This window comes from Chiloscyllium plagiosum, chromosome 19, assembly GCF_004010195.1.
Source record: "Chiloscyllium plagiosum isolate BGI_BamShark_2017 chromosome 19, ASM401019v2, whole genome shotgun sequence".
Classification (NCBI taxonomy): domain Eukaryota; kingdom Metazoa; phylum Chordata; class Chondrichthyes; order Orectolobiformes; family Hemiscylliidae; genus Chiloscyllium; species Chiloscyllium plagiosum.
In genome coordinates this window covers 28,098,829-28,122,159 of record NC_057728.1, presented here as the reverse complement: position 1 = coordinate 28,122,159, position 23,331 = coordinate 28,098,829, and the positions used below count along the sequence as shown (strand labels likewise).

The following is a 23,331-nucleotide window of genomic DNA, read 5'->3' as shown; positions in this document are numbered from 1 at the left end:
ATGACCTCTAGTTCTGGACTCCCTGACCTCAGGGAAAAGACTTTGTCTATTTATCCTATCCATACCCCTCATGATTTTGTAAACCTCTATAAGGTCACCCCTCAGCCTCCGACGGTCCAGGGAAAAAAGCCCCAGCCTGTTCAGCCTCTCGCTACAGCTCAAATCCTCCAACCCTGGCAACATCCTTGGAAATTTTTTTTGAACCCTTTCAATTTCACAACATATTTCCGATAAGAAGGAGACCAGAACTGCACACAATGTTCCAACAGTGACCTAACCAATCTCCTGTACAGCCACACGTGACCTCCCAACTCCTGTACTCAATACTCTGACCAATAAAGGAAAACATACCAAACACCTTCTTCACTATCCTATCTACCTGCGACTCCATTTTCAAGGAGATATGAACCTACATTCCAAGGTCTCTTTGTTCAGCAACACTCGCTAGATTAGATTAGATTTTTTAGATTACATTACAGTGTGGAAACAGGCCCTTCGGCCCAACAAGTCCACACCGACCCGCTGAAGCGCAACCCACCCATACCCCTACATTTACCCCTTACCTAACACTACGAGCAATTTAGCATGGCCAATTCAAATTCAACTCCATCTGCCATTTCTCAGCCCATTGGCCCATCTGGTCAAGATCCTGTTGTCATCTGAGGTAACACTTTTCGCTGTCCCCTACACCTCCAATTTTGGTGTCATCTGCAAACTTACTAACTGTACCTCTTATGCTCACATCCAAATCATTTATGTAAATGAGAAAAAGTAGAGGACCCAGCACCGATCCTTGTGGCACTCCACTGGTCACAGGCCTCCAGTCCAAAAATAGCCCTCCACCACCACCCTCTGTCTTCTACCTTTGAGCCAGTTCTGTATCCAAATGGCTAGTTCCCCCTGTATTCCGTGAGATCTAACCTTGCTAATCAGTCTCCCATGGAGTCTCTGAGTAACTATTCTTGCCAACATCCAGCTCTTGAAATGAAAAGGGAACATGAAAGCTATCAAGGATATAAGTATTAAGGCAATTTTCAGGATATTTGGCACAGGCCTCTCAGATGCAGTACCAGTGATTATAGATGACCCACAGGGATCAGTGCTGGGATTGCAACTGTTTACAACATATATCAATGACTTGGAATAAGTAAGCTAATGTTCTGTAGCCAAATTTGCAGATGCCACAAAAATAGGTGGAAAAGCAAGTTGCAAGAGGGTAGCAAACAGTTTTTACATTGAGATATTGATAGGTTAAGAAAGTTGGCGAAAAGTTGGCAAACAGAGTATAATGTGGAAAAATATGCTGGAGCAGACTCGAGGAGCCAAATTGGGAGAAAGTGAAGACTGCAGATGCTGGAGATCAGAGTCGGGAGTGTGATGCTGCAAAAGCACAGCAGGTCAGGCAGCATCCGAGGAGCAGGAGAATCGACATTTCAGGCATAAGCCCTTTATCAGGGCTTCATCAGTTGATTCTCTTCTCCTGGGATGCTACCTGACCTGCTGTGCTTTTCCAGCACCACACTCTTGACTAGGAGCCAAATTGCCTATTCCTGTTTCTATTTCGTATGGTCTAATGACTTGTGCATTTACTGAATAGAAGTCTTTTCTATTGATGAAGTCTGTTATGATATAGCACTCTCAATGATACATGTACACAATTCATTATATCCTGCACCTGAGGGAAGTCAGCTAAATTGACAAAGCCTACAGCTTAGGCTGCAGCTCTGACCTTATTACAGGAAATGAAATGAAGCATTGTTATCTGGCACAAATTTTTTCACCAACAGTTTTGATATTTTTCTGGGTTGAGAATAAATAGATTCTGCATTGGGTCCCAGTTGCATAAAAATGTAGGGCAGCTGTCACCTTGATAGCCACTGGGACAGGATGGCAGCCCATCCATTCAGTCCACAATTTCTACTTCAGTTCTGTGACAGTGTTCCATGATATCCTCAGTCTGCACAGTAATGTGTCTCGTCAACTGGAGGAAATTGCCTTTAGAATGATGGATTCTGGTCCTTCTATACCTCCATATCTGGAGAGGGCACTCATCTGCAACTCTTTCTTAAGGAAGCTATTTGGAAGCAGCTCGAGGTTGCACCTGGTCTGAGGTTAGTGGCATATTTGTTCCTCCTCAAATCTTCTGTGCCTTGGTGGCATTGTAGCCACAGTGATGATAAGCCCTGCTTTAAATTGATCCACAGGGGATGCTCTGAGTGACCCTTTCAATCTCAGAAACAAAACAGCTTCTTCATAAAGTGAACTGTCATCATTTGTGTCACACACAAATGACAGTTCAGCATAGTCCTCGATATGGGGGTTGGGGATGTCTGTATTCGGGCCTTTGATATCATTGTTCCATTGTACCCCATCCCCCACATCACCCAAAAAGGTAGCATGACATATAAGAGCATGTTGTCAAATACTTGCAGGTGAAGTGACAGGAAATCAGGCTGTGCCCTTGTGCAGCCTTTGAGATGTTGGATAGCCTTTGTGAATTGTGGTTCACAGGTAATATTTTTAAAATTGCCTGTGACTAATTCTGCTTTACAGAGATGAATATGATCAATTTCTATTGACAAATGTAATTGTCAAGATTACATGGGGCCAGAATTTGTATTCTGCATAGTTTACCATGCAGGTGTTTTGTATACGGAATTCTATGACTAAAAATGTATTCAACCTGTGCTGTATAAGTGATTGATTAATGCAATTGCCCTTTGACGGCCTCACATCTCACAGTAGAACCTACATCCTCCTACAGAAGAAAACACTTAGTCTGCTCAATCCAGGTGAGGTGGCAGCCATTTTTCAATTCCACTGTGTATCATCAATTTGGATGAAAGTGGGAGGGAAAACAGGTCCCGCTTCACAGAGTGAGTGGCAGGCTCTGCCTGGTAACCTAGGGGCCCTCCATACCTTCATGTTTCTTTTGTCCTTGCACTCCCTGTCAACGCCAACAGTTCTGATATTCCACACATTCTTACCCAACACTTTCATTTAAGTCTTCGCCTCCTAACCTTACCCCTGAGCTCTAGACTGACAACTCAGCCATGCCAACCATCATGATGCACTATCTCCCTTTTAAAGAAAGGATAATGGTGGCCATCAATAACCCTTTTGTTTTTGCAGTAACCCAAATCTTCCAATGTACTATCATTTCCTGCCCTTATATTTTGGCTTCCTAATCCCTCACAATTATTGCATCCCCCAGCATGCTACCTCCAATCCCCACAACAGACTTTCTCAACTTGCCCACTAAAATAGGCCTCTGAGAACCCAACTTAACTTTAGTGAACTGACCACCAGGACTGACCATAGTTTAACTCCCTTGATCCATTTAGAAGACCAGCCCAGGCTGATGAGTGACTATATCCATGACTGATCTCTTGCAGTTCCCTGACTGACTTACTGCTAAACTTCTGACTGGTGACACCAGACTTGCAGGACAGACTATGACCCACTTGCCAGAGTCATTTTTCACTCTGACTGCTCCAAGCTGCTAACTGACCATGTCCAAGTTAAGCAGGAGAAAATTATGTGAGAGATCAGAGATGAGATGAAGAGCTTATGCCCGAAACGTTGATTCTCCTGCTCCCTGGATGCTTCCTAGCCTGCTGTACTTTTCCAGCATCACACTCTCAACCATGATGTCCAAGTTAAGTCTCTGGACTGAAATTGAGCATTGTCCTTGACTGACTGTGCCAAGCAAACCCCTTGATTTGACTGAGGACTGCTCCCCTTGTCTTTAAGACCTAGCCAGATGTGTGAAGTACATGCTGTTGCCGTGTCATTGATGTAGCACAATGACATAAAGCAACATTCTTGCCCCCATGGCTGATCACTTCTGATAGCAATGACAAACTGCATGGCTTTGTTTCTGCACTAGAAGGCATGACAAAGTACTGTAAAGCTGTGAGTTCTGAATGAGGTAGCAATGTAACAAAAGGACAAGCCAAAGCAGAGATGCAGTGAGCATCCAAGAAAATAAAAAGTGAGTGAGCATTAAGAGAGCAAACAAAGAGCCCTGAGGTGCACCCTGTTCTGATGCATGAGATGGCTGTCCATCCCTGCACACAAAGTGGTCTTGCAGCAGCACTACAATAGAAGGGATATTGGCATGCTCCAAATTTAAGTGAAGTGATAAACTATAAGTGAATCAGAAGTATGTCATGATAATGTGGTGAGGCTGGTGGGTGTCCAATGTTAAACCTCATGGATTAAGGATTCAGGTTGTTGCTGCTCTAGGAAGCATTCCCTGAGATTGGCCATTGCCCACTTAGGGGCCTGGAAGTTTCTGCCCTTAGAAGTTTTTAACAAGTCCATTAGTCTAAATTAGTTGCAAGGTTACAAGTGCACTAAAAGTTATTACAAAGTCAATCAAAGGTTCCAAGACACTGTGAAAATTTAATGGAACAAATGTCCTGTCATTTAATTTTACAAGAAATTTGATAACGTCTACTAAATATGTTCAGACCATCTGTAGGCAGACTATGGTTATTGCACCAATATTTTCTTCATTTTGAATCTCATAATGAAGTGCTGAGAATTGGACAATCTGCTTGAATGTTCTAGCCAGAAAAGGATAAGGTTCTTCCAATAACAATTTTTTTTATATAAAGAGATTACTAAGTATATCAGCAGCTCATGTTAAATTTGTTTCACCAATAATGTGGGGCACAGTTCAATAAGAAAATTCTGGAGCTCATCAAATGAACCATTATTCATGTGTGAGGTTATCAAAGAAAATTTGAACCATTTATTACAGACAGATCTCAGTTTTTCTTCTCTGTGCATTTGCCAGTAGAGGGCACTAAATAATTACTGGGATGGGAATACCTTTCCCCTGTCAAGTCTGGGGCCAATACATTAAAAATCTGTGAATACACACGTTGATATCAGCTAAAACAAGACATACTATGGGTTAAGTGAGAATCTTTCTGTTGAAAAAGGAGATGTGCTATGCATACGGAGCTGGTTAGAGGTTATCTAAATCACTTCAATGCTTTATGATGAGGACTAATATGCTCCACATGCGGGAGAAAAAAATCAGGTTTTGTGGTATGGATAATATGATATCTGAGATAGATACATATGCATTGCTTCTTACATGAAAATTGAAATGACAGCCAGAAAATTGCATTGGTTCACACAGAAGGAATCAGGAACTTGAGAAATGCACATGTTAATTATCCAGGAGGAAATGTTGAAAATAAAACAATTAATACGAAACAAGTAATTTAAAGAAAAGAGATTAGTAAACTTGAGAGAAATGGGAAAAGACAGAGAGGGAAAAATGAAATTAGATTCAGAAAGAATTTTTTATTAAAAGATAAAGCTACAGTTTAAAGAAATAAAAAAAGTCTTACCATAACTACAATAGGAGTAAAATATACCCAACAAAGCTTCCACCATATGCATGGCTTGTACCCAATCATTTCCTCAATGTTTTTATAGAACTTGTTAACTCCTGTGAAAAACAATATAAAAAATTATAGCCCTTGGACATCAATCTTTCCAGAAAATTTCAATCCCATTTCAGAATTCTCATTTTCATTTTCAAGATATTTCCAAACCTTACTCCATCCTATCCTATCTCAACAATCTTCTTCAGCCCTACAAGCAACCATCTCTGCATTCTGCAATTATGACCTATTAACCATACTTGATTTTAATGGCCCCACTACTGGTGATGATGCTTTCAACTTCCTACCTCCGAAGCTTTGGAATTCTTCCCTTAATACCTGTTCCTCTTTTCCTTATTTTCTTCCTCCTAAAATGTACCACTTTGATCAAGCTTTTGATCTGCTGTTTTCTTATATGACTTAGTATGCAATATGGTTCCCTAATGCCTATGAAGAACTTTGGGAACTCTTATTACATTCAAGGTCTCAAACAAAGCAAATGGATTTTTTAAAAAATCATTCATGGGTTGCAGGTATCACTGGCTAAACTAATATTTATTGTCTATCTCTAATTGCTTTGGAGAAGGCAGTGATTAGCTGTCTTCTTGAACTGCTGCAGTTTTTGGGTAAAAAAATCCAAGGTAGTGTTCAGAAGGAACTCCAGAATTTTGAAGTGGTGACATTGAAGGAACAGTGATACATTTCAAAGTCCAGATGGGATGTGTTTGAAAGGGAACTTGAAAGTGTTTATACCTGTGTATTTGCTGCCCTTGTCATACAAGGTAATAAAGGTTCTTGAAAAGAATCATACTGAACTCAAAGTGTTAATTCTGTTTCTCTCTTCACAGATGCTACCACACTGCTGAGTTTCTTCAATATTTGGTTCTTATTTCACAATTCCCAGAATTCCAGTATCCACAGTATTTTGTTTCTATTTATGATAGAGGTTGCAGATTTGGAAAGTGTTGTCAAAGTGGTCTTGCGAATTCCTACAGTGCATCTTGTAGATGGTACATACTATTGCAACCATGCATCAAAAGTGAAGAAAGTGAATCTTGAAGATTGTGATTGGGTTACCAATCAAGTAGGCTGCCTTGTCCTTGTTAATGGCAAGCTTCTTGAATGTTATGGAAGCTGCACTCATTCAGGCAAGTGAGGTGATGGTGGACAAGCTTTACAGAAATGGGAGGTGAGTTATTTACTCATCAAATTCCTAGCCTCTGATTTGCTCTCATGGTCAAAGTATTTATATGGTGATTCCAATTCAGTTTCTGAAGAATGGTAACCTCTAGGGTAGTTGGGGAATCAGTGATGGAAGTACAGTATGGTGATGGTTAGATTCACTCTTGTTTGAGATGAACATTGCCTGGTACTTTTGTGATGCCACCTATCAGCCCAAGCGTTAATAGTGTCTAAGCCCTATAGCATATGGATGTGTGTCAATATCTGAGGTGCTGAACATAGTGCAATCATCAGCAAACATCCCCACCACTGACCTTTTGATGGAAGTAATGTCAGTGATAAAGCAGCTGAAGATGGTTGGGTCTGCAACTCTACCTCAGGGACCCATAAAATGATGTCCTGCAGCTGAGATGATTGGCCGTTAACAACCACAACCATCTTCCTTTGTGCTCAGAATTATTCTATCCAGGGAGCATTATCCCTGATTACCATGGACTCCAGTTTTTCTAGGCCTGCTTCATATCATACTCCATCAAATGCTATGTTGATGTGGAGGATAGTCAGATTTCAGTTCACTTCTGAAGTTGAGCATTTTATGTGCACATTTGGACCAAGTCTAAAATGGGATCTTGAGTTGAGTGTTCCTGGCAGAACCAAAATTGAACATCAGTGAGCAGGTTATTACTTTGCAAATGCCACTTTATAGCACGGTCAATCACTCTTTTCATCACATTGCTGAGGATTAAGAATAAACTAGATTAGACTTGTCCTGCTTTTTGTGCACAGTACATGGCTGGGCAATTTTTCACATTGCCGGATAGATGCCAATGTTATAGCTGCAGTTAGACTAGGTTGGTTTAGGGCTTGACCAGTTCTGGGGCACATGTATTCAATGTTATCATTGGAATGTTTTAAGCCCATGGACAAAGTGGTATCCAGTGAATTCAGACATTTCTTGATATCATGTGGAGTGAATCGAACTGGATAAAGACTGGTATCTGACATGGGTCTCTGGAGAAAACCAAAATCAATCACTTACTCAGTACTTCTGGCTGTTGTTGTTTTACACATTTTCTTTGATTTGAAATCTGATTTAGGCAAAAAAAATGTTTCACATTGACTGGTAAAAGAATTTCTTCAGGGATCATTTCCAACTGAGCTTCCAAAGAATAACCTGATTGTATTATGCATAACTGTACTGCCTTGTGATCACAGAACTACAGGTTGTAGTGTAAACTGTGAAGATTACAATTTACCTCTTCTTTGGCTTTTAGATTATATCCCAAAATATACTGCATATGGAATGAGCATAGAGACTCCTTCCTAACTAACAATACTTACAGTCCTTTGTTTTTTGATAAAACAATTTTGGGTGTTGCTGTGAAAACATTATTAGTTTGGCTTAGCATGCTCAAGAATGTCTAGTTATTAAAAGAGTATTACACTTAATTGGGTGAGCAAATATTTTGGAAACTCATATAGAAGTTGTGATACTACTGCTGCAAAAAGTAAAAAATAAATGATTGAAAATAACTTTAGCTAGGTGAATAATGGACTGTCATTAGTGGCACTCATCCAAGAGTACATTGGTTGGACAATGACTAGGAATGTAAATTACGTTAAGTGTCTTCACCACTGGCACACCTAAAATGGGATACCCAGTGTAAACCTTACAATGTCACCTTTAATGGCCATGTTAAGTTCTGGACATTGCAGAAAGACACCAAATTAATATGCATTCTCATTCAGAATTAATAATGATTATACATACATTATAAAGAACCTCACAGGAGAGAATGTTTGAAAGTTGCCTTGTAACAAAATAAGGCAACAATTTTACAACTGATGAGCAGAAAGTAATCTAAACAGAACTCCAGAAATCTCAGATCATTGTGGATCAGTTGTCACAACTGTAACTTATTACAAGGACAGTTAATCCCAGTGACAGGAAGTGGAGGAAATCTTGCTGAGTTGTCTTTTTTTCCTCACAGTAGACCTATGCCTTCCTCTAAGTTTCTGCTGTGTGAACAAAAGGGTCTTCGAATCAAACCAAATGAAACACTTAGCCAGCTTAACTTTACCCCACAAACATTGCTATATGATTTAGGCAAGATGTATCGTTGTGATGCAAAGTTAACAAGATTATTGACAAGAAAGCAAACATGAATTAGAGATTCAGAGGGGAAAATGCTGAAGATTGATTTCCACTCCTAGGTGTTTCCTGATTCTGGGCCAGCAAGCAAGATGCTTTCTCCCGAGTGTCAGGTAATATTAGGCTGTAAGCATCACCAGGCAGCACCCAACAGCAGACTAAAAATGACTATAGCTTTAGAGAAGAGCATTCTGTTGAGCACTTCCCCTTCATTACACCATGAGGTCCTGTGAAGAATTAAAAAGCATGTCCTGTCATTCCATGAGCCTTTTGGCATGAGGTTAAAAGATGAAATTACTTCATGATATCTATTTATATCTAGATTTTTAGTAATAATCATAATAGTTTGTTGCTCCATAGCAGGAGAGTCTGTAGAGAGCCATTTAACCTGAAATATATATCTAGGTTTACTATTAAGCTGTTCTCTCCTCCCATATCTGACTGCAATTTTACATTAACATGAGTCACAATGTTTCCTAATAAAACTAACATAGGATTTTATTTAAAACAGTCACTAACCATAAAACCACGATATTGAGATAGTCTCAAAGAATACCAGAAAGAGGAGAGTCATGCCACTGGCAGAATAATAGTCAAACAACTTGAACATGTAGAGACCACCCTGTGTTGAGAAAGAAAATTTAGAGATGCAAAGTTGAAATATGAATTACAAATTCAATTTAAAAATATCTTCTCAGCACATTATCTGTAAAACATTTCAGAATATAGGTCAACTGTAGCTATCCCACAATGCCAACACATGAACAGACACACAAATATACAAAATCAGAGCAGGAGTAGGCCAGATGGCCCTTCAGCCTGCTCCACCATTCAATAAGATCAAGGCTTGATTGGATCACTCCACATTCCTGCCTACCCCAACAACTTTTCAACCCTTTGTTTATCAAGAATCTATCCTCTTCTGCTTTGAAAAGATTTAAAACATCTGCTTCTCCCACTTTTTGAGGAGGAGAGTTCCAAAGACTCACAGCCTACTTTGAGAAAATAAAATTCTTATCTCTGTCTGAAATAGGTGAAACCTTAAAAGCAGTGACCCCTAATTTTAGATTGTTCCACAACTGGAAACATGCTTTCAACATGCACCTGATCAAAATCCCACAGTATCTTATATGTTTCAATTAACTTTATTCCCTCCTATCTGTGTGGAGTTTGCACATTCTCCCTGTGTCTGCATGGGTTTCCTCCGGATGCTCTGGTTTCCTCCCACAATCCAAAGATATGCAGGTCAGGTGAATTGGCCATGCTAAATTGCCCACAGTGTTAGTCAGGGGTAAATATAGGATAGGGGAATGGGTTTGGATGGGTTTCTCTTCAGAGGGGCGGTGTGGACTTGTTGGGCTGAAAGGCCTGTTTCCACACTGTAGAGAATCTAATCTAATCTAATCTAATCTTTATCTCTTCTTCTTCTCATCTCCAGGGGATAAAAGCCTTGCCTCTTCAACCCTTCATCATAGGTAAACATGTCCACATTTTATATTGTTACTGAATCTGGGCATAGCTAGCTATGACATCATTTATTGACCCCCATTTATTGCCCATGAGAAGGTGCCTTCTTTAACTGCTGTAGTCCATTTAGTGAAGGTACAGCCGCAATGCTACTGGTGAGGGATGGTGAAATTCCAGCATTTTGATTCAGCAGCACTGAAAGAACAGCAACATATTTCCAAGTCAGGATAGTGAGTGGTCTGGAGGGGAATTTGCAGGTGTAAGTGCTCCCATGTATCTGCTGATTTTATCATTCTAGATGGAAGTGGTCATGGGTTTGGAAGGTGCTGTCTGAGGATCCTTGTGAATTTCCGCAGTGCATCTTGTAGATGGTGCACACTGTAGCTGCAGTACCATGGGATGGAGACAGTGAATATTTGTGAATTGCTGCCAATAAATGGACTGCTTTGTCCTGGATGATGTCAAGTATCTTGAGTGTTAATGGAGCTGCATTCATCCAGATTAGTGGGGGGGTGTATTCCATCACACTCTTGACTTGTACCTTTAGATAGTGGACAGGCTTCTGTTGAGTTAGGAGATGAGTCACTCACTGTAACATTCCTAGCCTCTGACTTGCTCTTGGGCCCAAAGTATTTGAACATTTGGTCCAGTTCAGTTTCTGGTTAATGGTAGCTCCCTCTGTAAAGGGAGATAGTGGGAGATTCAGCAATGGCAATGCCATCGAATATCAAGCAGGGATAGTTAGTTTCTTGCTGGTTGAACACTGTCATTGCTTGGCATTTTTGAGGTGTAAATGTCACTTGCACTTCTCACTAAGCTGGTTTGTTGCCTGGTCTTGCTGCATTTGTGCTTGGACTGCATCAGTAACTGAAGAGTAGCAAATGGTGCTAAAAATTGTGCAATCATTAGCAAACATCTCTACTTCTGACCTTATGATGAAGGGAAGGTCATTGATGAAGCAGCCAATGATGACTGGGCCTCGGACACTGCCTTGCAGAACTTCTGGAGAGATGTCTTGGTGCTGAGATGACTGGCCACGAATACCTACCACCATCATCCTCTGTGTCAGGTATGATTTCAACTAGTGGATTAATTTCTCCTGAATTCCACTGATTCCAGTTTTGCTAGGGGTCCTTGATGCCACACCCAGGACGATCACTCTCAGCTCACTTTTGGAGTTTAGTTGTTTTGTCCTTTTTTTGAATCAAACTTGTCATGAGCTCAAGAACAAAGTTTTCCTGGCAGAACCCAAATTGAACTTCAGTTGTCAAGATGCATGTCTCTTTAATGACCAAATAGATGAGCTCCAAAGTTGATTGAGAACAGGCAATACTCATTTAACTTTGTATTCAGGTAATAAGCATGCCCCTTCCAACTCCATTTTGATTTAGCCCTTTCCATCTCTCCCTAACTCCCCGTACCTTTGATGGTTTGAATTGTCCTCAAAAGCTATGCACACAAATTAATTAATTAGAAAACATGATGATTTACTGGAGGTGGTTACAAGGCAGAAAAAAATAGCATGGGTGATTTTGTGATGCAAGAAATGCTCAGTTATGTCTAAGAGCACTTCTGGACATTGAAAAACATCAAATCAAACCTACTACAAGTGATTCGGTAGTGGGAAAAATGTTTGGTTGTGTGTGATAGTATTCCCGGATATAAAAAGAGAAAAGAAGAAATCTTTAAAAAGTCATAAACTCCAACTCCTTTTTTGGGTTAACCCTTTCCAAATTCCCTAATGCCCCATTACTGTTAATGATCTGTACTGCCCTTAAAGGGCTTTGCATGTAAATTAATCAGCTGGAGAACACAGGCAATTTAGTGATTGTGGCTAGTAGATGAAAAAATACCACAGGGAATTTGGAGATAGGAAATAAAACACAGCTTTAAGAACACTTCCAGATATATGAAAAAGGAAAAAAAAATCATAAACACTCTGGGGTTCTTGTACAATGGTAGTTTAGATTAGATTACTTACAGTGTGGAAACAGGCCCTTCAGCCCAACAAGTCCACACTGACCCTCCGAAGAGCAACCCACCCAGACCCATTCCCCTACACCTAATACTGTGGGAAATTTAGCATGGCCAATTCACCTAACCTGCACATTTTTGGACTGTGGGAGGAAACCCACGCAGACACGGGGAGAATGTGCAAACTCTACACAGGCAGTTGCCTGAGGCAGGAATTGAACCCAGGTCTCTGGCCCTGTGAAGCAGCAGTGCTAGCCCACTGTACCACCATGCTGCCCGCTTTCCCACCTCCAAGCTAGGAGGCTTAGGCTCAAGTCCCATCTGTTCTCGAGGGGGGTAATACAGGTTGAATAGAAAATATCTAAGTCATAAGCAGGATTGGGGTGCTGGGGGGAGTAGCATATGGTAATTGGATGATTTGGTGATAGGTTCTTGAAATAAAAGAAAGAATTTAATTCATATGGGTGAAGCCTTTAGAGGGAGTTCGGCACTGCAGGGGTCGTGGTGCATTATTTTTTCCACAATGTGTTATAGTGTGCCCAAATAGGTTGATTAAAATAATTGCAAAGTGATTTTGTAGCCTATCTAACATTTCCTTAATTTTAGAATCATGTGTCTCTCTTACCATCCCTGGTGGTCTTATGGCTGTGATTCAATTATCACACTGCCCATGGCACAAATTTGTTTGCTGGTCAAACAATGAAAAGTCATAATTTTGCCTCTACAGGGCAGTGATGTAATTTGTTTATTGGGAGTTTAGTTAAATTGGCGGTTTATTTAACTTAAAAAAAAGAGCTCAGTTATCTTCTTGACTTTCTGTTGTTGTTACACTGCTCCTCGGGAGTGTTTGTAATTGATTAATTGGGTGATTAGATAACTTATTCTTGAGCTTCTTAAAAAGAACTGAGTTTATACCATTGCTGGGCAGTGTCTGTAATTCATTCACTGAGTGATTAGTTACGTTGTTGGAAAAAAGATCTGATCTCATATATCAAAGCTTTTAGAGACAAGTCGGTGCCACACGTGATGGGAATGCTCCCTCCAACAACACTTTGACTTAATCCCCTCCTTTGTTCCTTTTGAAGGGAGTTGTTCCTTGAATTTCTGAATTAAGAGAAAATATCAGACAATAAATGATTTCCAGAAGTCTATGGGGAATAGTTAGTACACGTTTCCAGTGTGAATCTAAATATCACAATGTCAGGAATTGTCCACGGATCACTATTTGAAGTCAAGTTTTTGAAGCAACTCATGAAACAGATGGGTGAATATGATCAGACTGAATAACAAGAAAAGATTCTGTTAATGATTGAAGACATAAGTCAGCGCATGAGTTTCTCAAGTGCTGATTCATTCAATTGCTTTGTAGCAGGCAGTGGGTGTACCCCAACAGGGTGTGGCATCAATTGGCTGAACTGAAAACCCTGAACAAAACAAAGTAAAACAGAGCCAAGGAATATGAAAGCACTGCCTGGATTCAACTCAGAAATAATTTGTTATCAGTTTCGCAATTTGTTATTGCTTGTGAAATTGTATGGCTAGAACATTTTGTAAGCACTGCCATTATTGCTGAGTAAGACTTCAATGAAACAAAATTAAAATGCATTTGGCATGGAGAACAATAAAGCATTTGTAATTGTAAAAAAAGTAAACTTGGAATTCACAAGATCTGGACATTATTGTATTCTATTGATAAAATCTGGAGTTTCTCATCAAGAGTTCCAAAAAGTGTTATTGACCAGTGCAGCTAAAAAGATTATATGGAAATTGCGCAAACAATTTGCTCATCCATCCTCACAAAAACAAAGCTAATGTTAAAAGCTGCCAGAGGTATGAATGAAGAATATGAATCCCTTTAGATCAGATCACATTGCAATGTATTAGCTTTATAAGCATCATCACACCCAGTTTTAAGTGTTCCTGAACTCAGGAATTTAATGAATTAGTAGTTCTGGATCTGAAGAGCACATGGAGCAAAAAGTGGGACGTCTAACTATTACTTTATATAGATATGACAACCGGGGTAATTTTGTAAATGACAAACTTCAGATCATGTTTGAGAAGTTAAATATTATTGTAATGGGGAGAAAGTGAGGTCTGCAGATGCTGGAGATCAGAGCTGGAAATGTGTTGCTGGAAAAGCGCAGCAGGTCAGGCAGCATCCAGGGAACAGGAGAATTGACGTTTCGGGCATAAGCCCTTCTTCAGGAAGCCCTTATTCAGGAATATTATTGTAATGCCTACTGCCGCACAATGTCTATTCAGCACTGGCTTGCGCAAAAGAAAGGATGCAAAAATTGATGTGTGGTGCACAAAATATTGCCAGATCAGCTAAACTTAATTTACAAACTTTACTTACACATGCAGTACATGCAAAAAGTATCCTTTACAGATTTCTGGAGAGGTATATCCAATACTAATTAGGAAATGGTCATATGTCAAAATTGCCTTCAGTACTGCTTGACAATCTTTCAGCATTAGAATGAACAATGATCAACTCAATTATTTTTTATCTAACTAAATGAATCTCACACTGTGAGAAAAGTATTTTTTAAAGTTGAAGCAGTAAGAGGGAAATTTCAGACCAGGTAACATGGCTAACTGTATGAGAGAAGAATACAGGGTGAGGAAAGGGCCAAGAAAAGTTAGTGAATGTGATGGGAAAACATCCATTATATAACAGCAATCAGACTGTAAAGGTACATTGCTCATGAGTAGGGGGGACAATTAAACTCTGAGAGCATGGGAGAAGGTGTTGACAATGAAGCACTATACACTTCGGACACTCATGAGTTCTAAAGTTTGGACCAGAGCGATAGGACGTTAGAACTTAAGAAATACATACCAATACATGTGCTGATAGTGAAGAATGTGAATAAGTAATCTCGTGAGGATCTTTCGCCGAAAGTAGGGTCACAAGTATTTTACCTACCTGCAGTCAGATGTCTAGAGAGTAATCATGACAATAGGACATGCAGGCAGGACTACAGGAAAATATAAAAACAAGTGAAATGTCCAAGATGGGGAATAAGACGTGAGCGCCATGGACTAGCAGTGTGGTCTATGAGAGTGGAGAACAAGAAAACACAGTTCCATACTGATTCAAGAGATACATTTAGGATACATATACAGTAGAGAGAATTTCATTCTGATATCCTGATAGGACTAGTCCAGAGAAATCTCGATGCAAAAAAAAGTTTGGTGATTAGGTATCATTATAATAAAACTAGACCTTTCAAGATCAATGTATTCTTCTTATGGTGTGGTGCCCTGAGGTGCTCACAGTACTCTAGCTGTGGTCCATGTTTGCTTGTATTGTTTGGGTGTGGGATTGTTTTGTCTCCCAGATGTGGGCTGCTGGAGTCAATGGTCTTCTTCTTTGCAATAATTCATTATTTACAGTTAGATCTTTAGAAGTGTTCTCTTCTTGTGAAGTTAGAAAATCTGTACTATGCAATATCAACTACTCATTTGACTTTGACATGATCGTTACTTCATCTTTCGTGATTCTGATGTTAATTCCATTTCCCAATCTCTCCTTAAGTCTTCGGTTCTATATTTACCTTTGATACATCTCTCTCCAAAGTCTCAGACTTCACAGGTTTAGTCTTAATGGTCTCCCTGACCTGGTCCTGATTTTTTTTTGAGGTAGAGAATCTTCTGTGCTCTTTCTTCTGCTATTCTTCTCCTGGGTGGTTGTAACAATTTCTTCTTCGTAGCAGCAAATCTAAGTTTCTATTGGTTTCTTATTTAATAATATTAATACATCACAGTATTTTCTTATGATTCCAAAAGTCTCAACCCAGTCTCTAGGCTGAATGCCCATTGGCTCAGTAAATGCCCATGGGTCAGTGACCCTGTGGTCTCGTATCTGTCAGGTTTAGTAAGCCACCAATCTACTTCACACAGCAGCTGCAAGAAAAGCCATATTTTGCAAACCAGCCAAGACCAACAGCAACTTAAGTATATGGATTGCCAAGGGCAGATATGCTAAGTCACTGACCCTATCTTCCCGAGAATGACTGTGTACTCCACATATGTGTCTTACACCGTCGTAAATTCAGCAATCTGTTTTTTTCCAGTGCTGAAGTGTAGACGTTTTACCAGAACAACACATTGATTGATTGTGAAATATTTGTGCTCATCTCTACATTGGAAGATGACTTCAACAATTTCATTGTAGCTAAGCACTATATCTCTTAATCACTTTCCTAAACCAAAACTATCTGTTAATCACTTCCTTACAGGTAGGGGTGAAAATCAAACTGAAAGTCTTTGTCAGGCTACAATGTTAAAATTTCTAAACAAACTTTTCACAATGTAGTTGTAGAAACTTGGGAGAAAACTGCCCAGTGCATGGTGTGTGACACTGAGACCAACTAGAAGAGGAACAACCCTCTGTCTTTTATATCTTTTTCCTCAGTAGTTTATTTCTGGTATTGAAAGTGACCTGCTCTCATGAATGCCTTGTCTAATATCTTGCCAGAGTTTATCATTATAGGAAATACTTTATGTACGGAACTGAAAAAAAGAAAATAAATTGTGCTTATTGGGAATTTGTGGATGTATTAGTTACTTCATATAAAATAGAATCAGAGATTCGAGAAAACTTGGTTGTGTTACAGATTATAGTTTTGAAACTACCTCAAATCTTTATAAAGAAATTACTGGTCTTTGCTGGTTGTTGGGTCACTGGTGAAATGAATTGAATATGCTCAAAAAAATTTTTTCTACTGTGCAAAACTATTGATAATTCAACATTTACAGGCCAATATTGGCAATGAGCGTACTCAAAGGGCAGCTGATATGGTCAGATAAGAATATTAAATTACAGAAAGCTCAATTAATACATGTGATGCAACTTATTTTACTTTGCATTTGAGCCATGTTACAATTGACCATGCTGACATATGGTTCAAAACATGCAAAGAGAATATTACATTTTCCACATGCTTCACCTTGACAAGCACAAAATGAACTCCTAAAAAGAGAACTGAACAATGTACTCACTTTGTCAAAGCAATCATGAATTATAGGACAATCCTGATAAGTATCCTGATAAGTTAACATAAAATCTGTCTACAGTACAAATACATAAATTTAAGGATTTTATTCGTAAGATACCTGAGTAATGTTACATAAGCCAATGACGTATGAAAGGATGCACACCACTGCAATGAACAGCTTTTTGTGGGTTCTCAGTCTATGAGGGTATTCATCCATGAGGGCAGTGATGAAGCCTTCAACTGTGCAAAACTGAAAGGAAGTAATCAAATTTAGAATATAAATGGAGTGAGAAATAAAGAGAGCATGAACACAATGGACTTAGGGGAAGTTAAACCAATGTCATGACTGCATTGTAAGATTAGCAGTTAGTTCTTTTGAGAGTGTTGTATTTAATTTTGATAAGTACTTATTGGATACAACTAATGCAAAGTCAATGCATTGGTTTTGTTTGGTCAACTAAGTTTGTGTACGGCTGTTTGTGTTAGTTAAAGTTGAAGTTGCATAGTTCACTTGAGCTTTCTGTTCAAAGGGTGTTACATTATAAAACTGCAATGGACAGAGGAGAACCAGCAAGTGCAAGAATTAAGTACAGTAAGCACTGCGAGCAGCTAACTACATCAGCTTGTTTTTATGTTTTGTGCAAGAACTTAATTCTGGGCACTCACAGCAGAAATGTTGTGATGATGTGTTTTCTGCTCGGAGATGTACCAAAGGGTTGTAGCTGGTCGTATGTAGGTAAGTATGCATGTAGGTAGGTATACATATAGGTAGATATGCAGGTAGGTGGGTAGGTGTGTGTGTCAGTTAAAACCTTTTAAGGGGCAGGAACTACACTCAGTTTTAACATTTTTCATAAATCCATCCATAGCCATGTACAAATATGCAAATATGAGGCATCACTGGGCCTGAGTTTGAGTTTAAAGAGTTCAGTTAAGTGTATGAATACCAAGGCATGGATAAGATTTTCAACAGCAGATGAACTGATCCACAGGCAGAAATAGAGAAAGAAGTATGTATTCTTGGTAATGCAGAGTATATGGAGCTAGATATTATGGTCATATGCCAGCATATTTGAAGGTAGGAGGTTCAGAAAATAAAAGGAGGCCTTCCTCCCATTTTCCCACCCATCTTCGACCTGCCTCTGAAAACACAATGGATTGTGGAGGCGCTAAGATCCCCAGTCACCCTGAACCCTACTGAGGTCCTTAAGTGGTGAACTGTGAAGGTATCTACTTTGAGGGTATGTTTCCTTTCTGTCCATCAGAAGCAACACCCAATATCATGATCATTCACCCTGTTGACCTTTTACATTAGCCTCTCAAGCCCATCCATCCCATCTCCTTTCCCTGAGGTCTACCATCCACGTTCACCCAAAATCCTAGATTTACCATAAAGTTGTGGCCATAACGGAGACATAGATTTCACAGGTGCAGGAATGGTTGCTGGATAGTCCAGTGTTTAGATCTTTTAAAAAGAACAGGGAGGGGGTGTCAAAGAGGAGGGGGAAACAGCATTGTTAATCAGAGAGTGCATCACAGCTGAGGAAAAGAAGGTTTTTAATGAGGGTTTGTCTACTGAGTCGGTATGGAATCAGTAACAGGAAAGGAGTTGTCAGTTTATTTGGTGTTTTCTATAGACCCCCCAACAGCAGCAGAGAGATGGAAGAATAGATTGGACAGCAGATCTTGGAAAGTGCAGATGTAACAGAGTTGTCGTTATGGGTGACTTCAACTTCCCCAAATTGATTGGAAACTCCTTAGTGCAGATAGCCTGGATGGAGCCAATTTTGTCAGGTGTGTCCAGGAGGGATTCCTGACTCAATATGTAAATAGGCCGACTGGGGGGGGGAGGCCATATTGCATTTGGTGCTCAGCAACGAGCCAGGCTAGATGTCAGATCTCTCGGTGGGAGAGCATTTCAGTGACAGTGACCACAATTGCCTCACCTTTTCCATAATCATGGAGAGGGATAGGAACAGACAATACAGGAAGATATTTAATTGGGGAAGGGGAAATTATACTGCTATTAGACAGGAGCTGTGGAGTATAAATTGGGAACAATAGTTCTACAGAAAATGCACAACAGAAATATGGAGGCTATTGTTGAGAGTTTTGGATAACTTTGTCCTACTGAGATAGGCAAGAAATGATAAGGTGAAGGAGGCTTGGATGACAAGAGAAGAGGAGCTTCTCATCAAAAGGAAGAAGGAAGCTTACTTAAGGTTGAGGAAGCAAGGATCTGGCACAATGTTAAAGGATTACAGGGGACTAAGAAAGAACTCAAAAATGGACAGAGGAGAGCTCAGAAGGGGCACAAAAAAGCCTTGGCAGGAAGGATTAGGGAAAACCCAAAGGCATTCTTACGCAAGGAATAAGAGAATGATCAGAGAGAGGATAGGGCCAATCAGGGATAGTGGAGGGAAATTGTGCCTCGAGTCTGAAGAGGTGGGGAAGCCTTAACTGAGTTTTTTGCTTCAATGTTCACTAGAAAGAGGGACCTTATTGATAGTGAAAACACTGTGGACCAGTTAATAGGTTTGAATAGATTAATATTAAGGAAGTGGATGTGCTGGAAATTCTGGGAAGCATCAAAATAGATAAGTCCCTAGGGCCAGACCAGATATTTTCAAGGTTACTCCAGGAAGCAAGGAGTGAGATTGCTGCTCCTCTGGTGATGATCTTTGTATCCTCATTCTCCACAGTAATACCAGCTGATTGGAGGGAAATGAATGTTGTTCCTCTGTTCAAGACAGGGAATAGGGAAATCCCTGGGAATTACAGACTGGTCAGCCATACATCTGTGGTAAGCAAGGTACTGGAAAGAACTCTGAGAGATAGGATTTATGACTATTTGGAAAAACATGATTTGATTATCGATAGTCAACATGGCTTTGTGAGGAGCAGTTCATGCCTCACAAGCCTTATTGAGTTGTTTGAGGATGTGAAGAGATAAGTTGACGAAGGTCTTGCAGTGGATGTAGTGAATATGGATTTCAGTAAGGCATTTGATGAAGTTCCCCATGGTGGGCTCATTCAGAAGGTTAGGAGGTATAGGATACAGGGAAATTTGGATGACTGGATACAGAATTGGCTGGCCGAAAGAAGACAGCGAGTGGTAGTGGATGGAAATGATTCCACCTGGAGATTGGTGACCAGTGGTGTCTCGCAGGGGTCTGTTCTTGGATCTCTGCTCTTTGTAGTTTTTATAAATTACTCGGATGAAGAAGTAGAAGGGTGGTTTAGTAAATTTGCTGATGACACAAAGATCGGCGGTGTTGTAGATAGTGTCGAGAGCTGTTGCAGGCTACAACAAGACACTGACAGGATGCAGAGCTGGGCTGAGAAGTGGCAGGTGGAGTTCAACCTTGATAAATTTGAAGTGATTAATTTTGGAAGGTCGAATTTGAATGCTGAATACAGGGATAAAGACAGGATTCTTGGCAGTGTGAAGGAACAGCGGGATCTTGGGGTCCATGTACATAGACCTTCAAAGCTGCGACTCAAGTTGGTAGAGTTGTTAAGAAGGCATATGGTACTTTGGCTTTCATTAACAGGGGGATTGAGTTTAAGAGCCACGAGGTTTTGCTGCAGCTCTATAAAACCCTGGTTCGATCACACTTGGAATATTGTCTCCAGTTCTGGTTACCTCATTATAGCAAGGATGTAGATGCTTTAGAGAGTAGACTTACCAGGATGCTGCCTGGATTAGAGGGCTTGTCTTATGAAGAGAGGTTGAGTGAGCTAGGCCTTTTCACACTGGACAGAGGAGGAAGAGAGGTGACTTGTACAAGGTAATGAGAGGCATAGCTAGAGTAGATAGCCAGAAACATTTCCCCAGGGCAGAAATGGCTGTCAAGAGAGGTAATAATTTTAAGGTGATTGGAGGAAGGTATTGGGAGATGTCAGAGGTAGATTCTTTATGCAGAGAGTGGTGGGTGCATGGAATACACTGCCTGTGGTGGTAGCGGAGTCAGAGACATTACGTACACTTAAGTGACTGCTGAACAAGCACATGGGTAGCAGTAAATTGAGGGCTGTGTAGGTTGACCTTAGATTAAGATAAATGCTTGACAGAACATCGTGGGCCGAAGGGCTTGTACTGTGCTGTACTGTTCTATGTTCTAAGTCCCAGCGGAATCACTTTTTCAACTTAAGAACGGTCTGTAGTTCCAGCAGTGGCCACCTAGGTTTGTTCAATACATCGGATTAGTTGTATGACACTTTGATCTTTTACGATAAATTTTATGTCCTATGATCCTGCCCCACTAACTCCCTGACAAAGGAGCAGCACTCCAAAAGCTTGTACTTACAAATAAATCTGTTGGACTATAATCTGGTTTGTGTGATTTTTAACTTTGTACACATCAATAAATTCAATTCACCAACCAACCAGGTCAGGAAAGGAGGGGAGGAATTGTTTTATTTATTAATTCATTTAATACAACTCCTTATGGTTTGATCCTTTAGCGCTTGAGACAATGTCACAGATATCATATCATGAATCATCATTTTAATTTTCTCATGTTTCAATACTAACCTGTGAATCAAGGCCAAGCATCATTAACATAGAGAAAAAGAGGATGGACCATAGTGCTGGTGGATGTAGTTGTGTCACAGCTTCTGGATACGCAAGAAATGCCAGCCCAGGACCTGTATAATAAATGGAGTGGAATCAGAAAGTCATATCAACTGATTTTCTTAAGCATCAATACATTAAGAATGATTACTAAATGTAATATATTCCATGAAAAAATGTGATAAAGATTCTAAATTCCAGGAAGGCCATTCATTTGTCACAAAATGAAGCAAAAACCCTAAATGCCTGAGTCCCAGACCAGTGACTTTTCCCAAACTCTGCTTGTCTGGACCAGGTTACATGCACCTGTAGAGTGACTAAATAGCCGTTGTCCTGGTTAGATTTTTGAAGCAGCATCATGCAGGTCCAATGACAGAAAAGTGACCCAGTGAGTGTTTGATTCAATCAAGGAGGGACTGGTTGATACATTGTGATGGTTTCAGAATAATTGTTAGATGCCCAGTCTTTGGTATTCATGTCTGGGATATCAATTTCTGGACACTGTCTCTGACATTAGTCTGTCACACTTAGGCTTGTGGTAGTATCGCTCTAAATAGTGGAGAATGCCCTAATGGTGATGATAAAATCTTAAGAATGTAATGATAATTGTTAGCAACCAAAGGTATAACTCCGCTTTCTCCCTTTCCCTGATAGGATATGCTGGTGCTGTAATGTTGAGTGATCGCAGGCTGCTTGTATGTTTCTATCTCAAATAAAAACTGAATAGAAACTCAGCAGGTCTGGCAGCATCAAATGTTTCAAGTTTGATATGTCTCTTCTTCTGAAGAAGTCAATCCAGGACATGAAACATTAGCTTTGTTTTTCTCTCTCTATAAATGATGCCAGACCTGTTGAGTTTCACCAGCACTTTCTGTTTTTATTTCAGATTTTCAGCATCTGCAATATTTTATTTTGATGTGCTCATAGCTGTTCATTTACCATATATCATGGTACCAACAATCATGATTGAAAATTAAATAAATCTTGAAAAAAGGCACGTGCAGCAATAGCAGCTGGAAGTACTTCATGATCTATTAAATGCTTTTCTGTAATCTATTTGATTGCACACCCCATATCAAAAGATGCTGTTTATAAAATGCCTAAAAATCTACTTGCTTTAAACATTAAAGGGAGACATAATGTAGCATCAAATATCTTAGATTCTAAGGTTCTCATCTTACCTGATGAAGCCAGCTCATTTATTGGTTTCTTTGTGATGTGAGACATAAATCCAATGACTGAGAAAATTACTAGTCCGGCAAATATACTCGTGCAGGAGTTTATACTGCACACTATGAGGCAATCCCTGGAAGGTAAAGCAGGTACATAGACTGATTCATATCTCTTGAATGAATACTTTCACCTTGCTTAAGATGTGATTTCGAGAAAGCCAATTGTCAAACATTCATAGATTTGGAAAATGACCTTGGCATATTTTCACCTTAATAACTTGCTGTTATCTTTCATTGCTTTTCCCTTATTTGCTTTTGAACTCCCTGGCTCATACAGTGTTCTGTGCTCCAATTAACAAGCAGTAAACCTGCTCCGAGTTTCGATTAAGTCACATCA

General features: G+C 39.8%; 1 protein-coding gene across 2 annotated transcripts in view; it reads right to left on the bottom strand.

Annotated features, from left to right (window-relative positions):
* Positions 1-23,331, bottom strand: part of LOC122559629 (sodium- and chloride-dependent GABA transporter 1-like) — a 70,849-nt gene that overhangs the window by 7,681 nt on the left and 39,837 nt on the right. For both annotated transcript variants that reach the window (XM_043709425.1, XM_043709427.1), the window contains 5 exons: positions 22,944-23,068; positions 21,724-21,836; positions 17,305-17,436; positions 9,259-9,361; positions 5,370-5,470 (listed from right to left, as the gene is read on the bottom strand). In XM_043709425.1, coding sequence (XP_043565360.1) covers positions 5,370-5,470; positions 9,259-9,361; positions 17,305-17,436; positions 21,724-21,836; positions 22,944-23,068 — 574 coding nt within the window. The remainder of the gene's footprint in view (positions 1-5,369; positions 5,471-9,258; positions 9,362-17,304; positions 17,437-21,723; positions 21,837-22,943; positions 23,069-23,331) is intronic.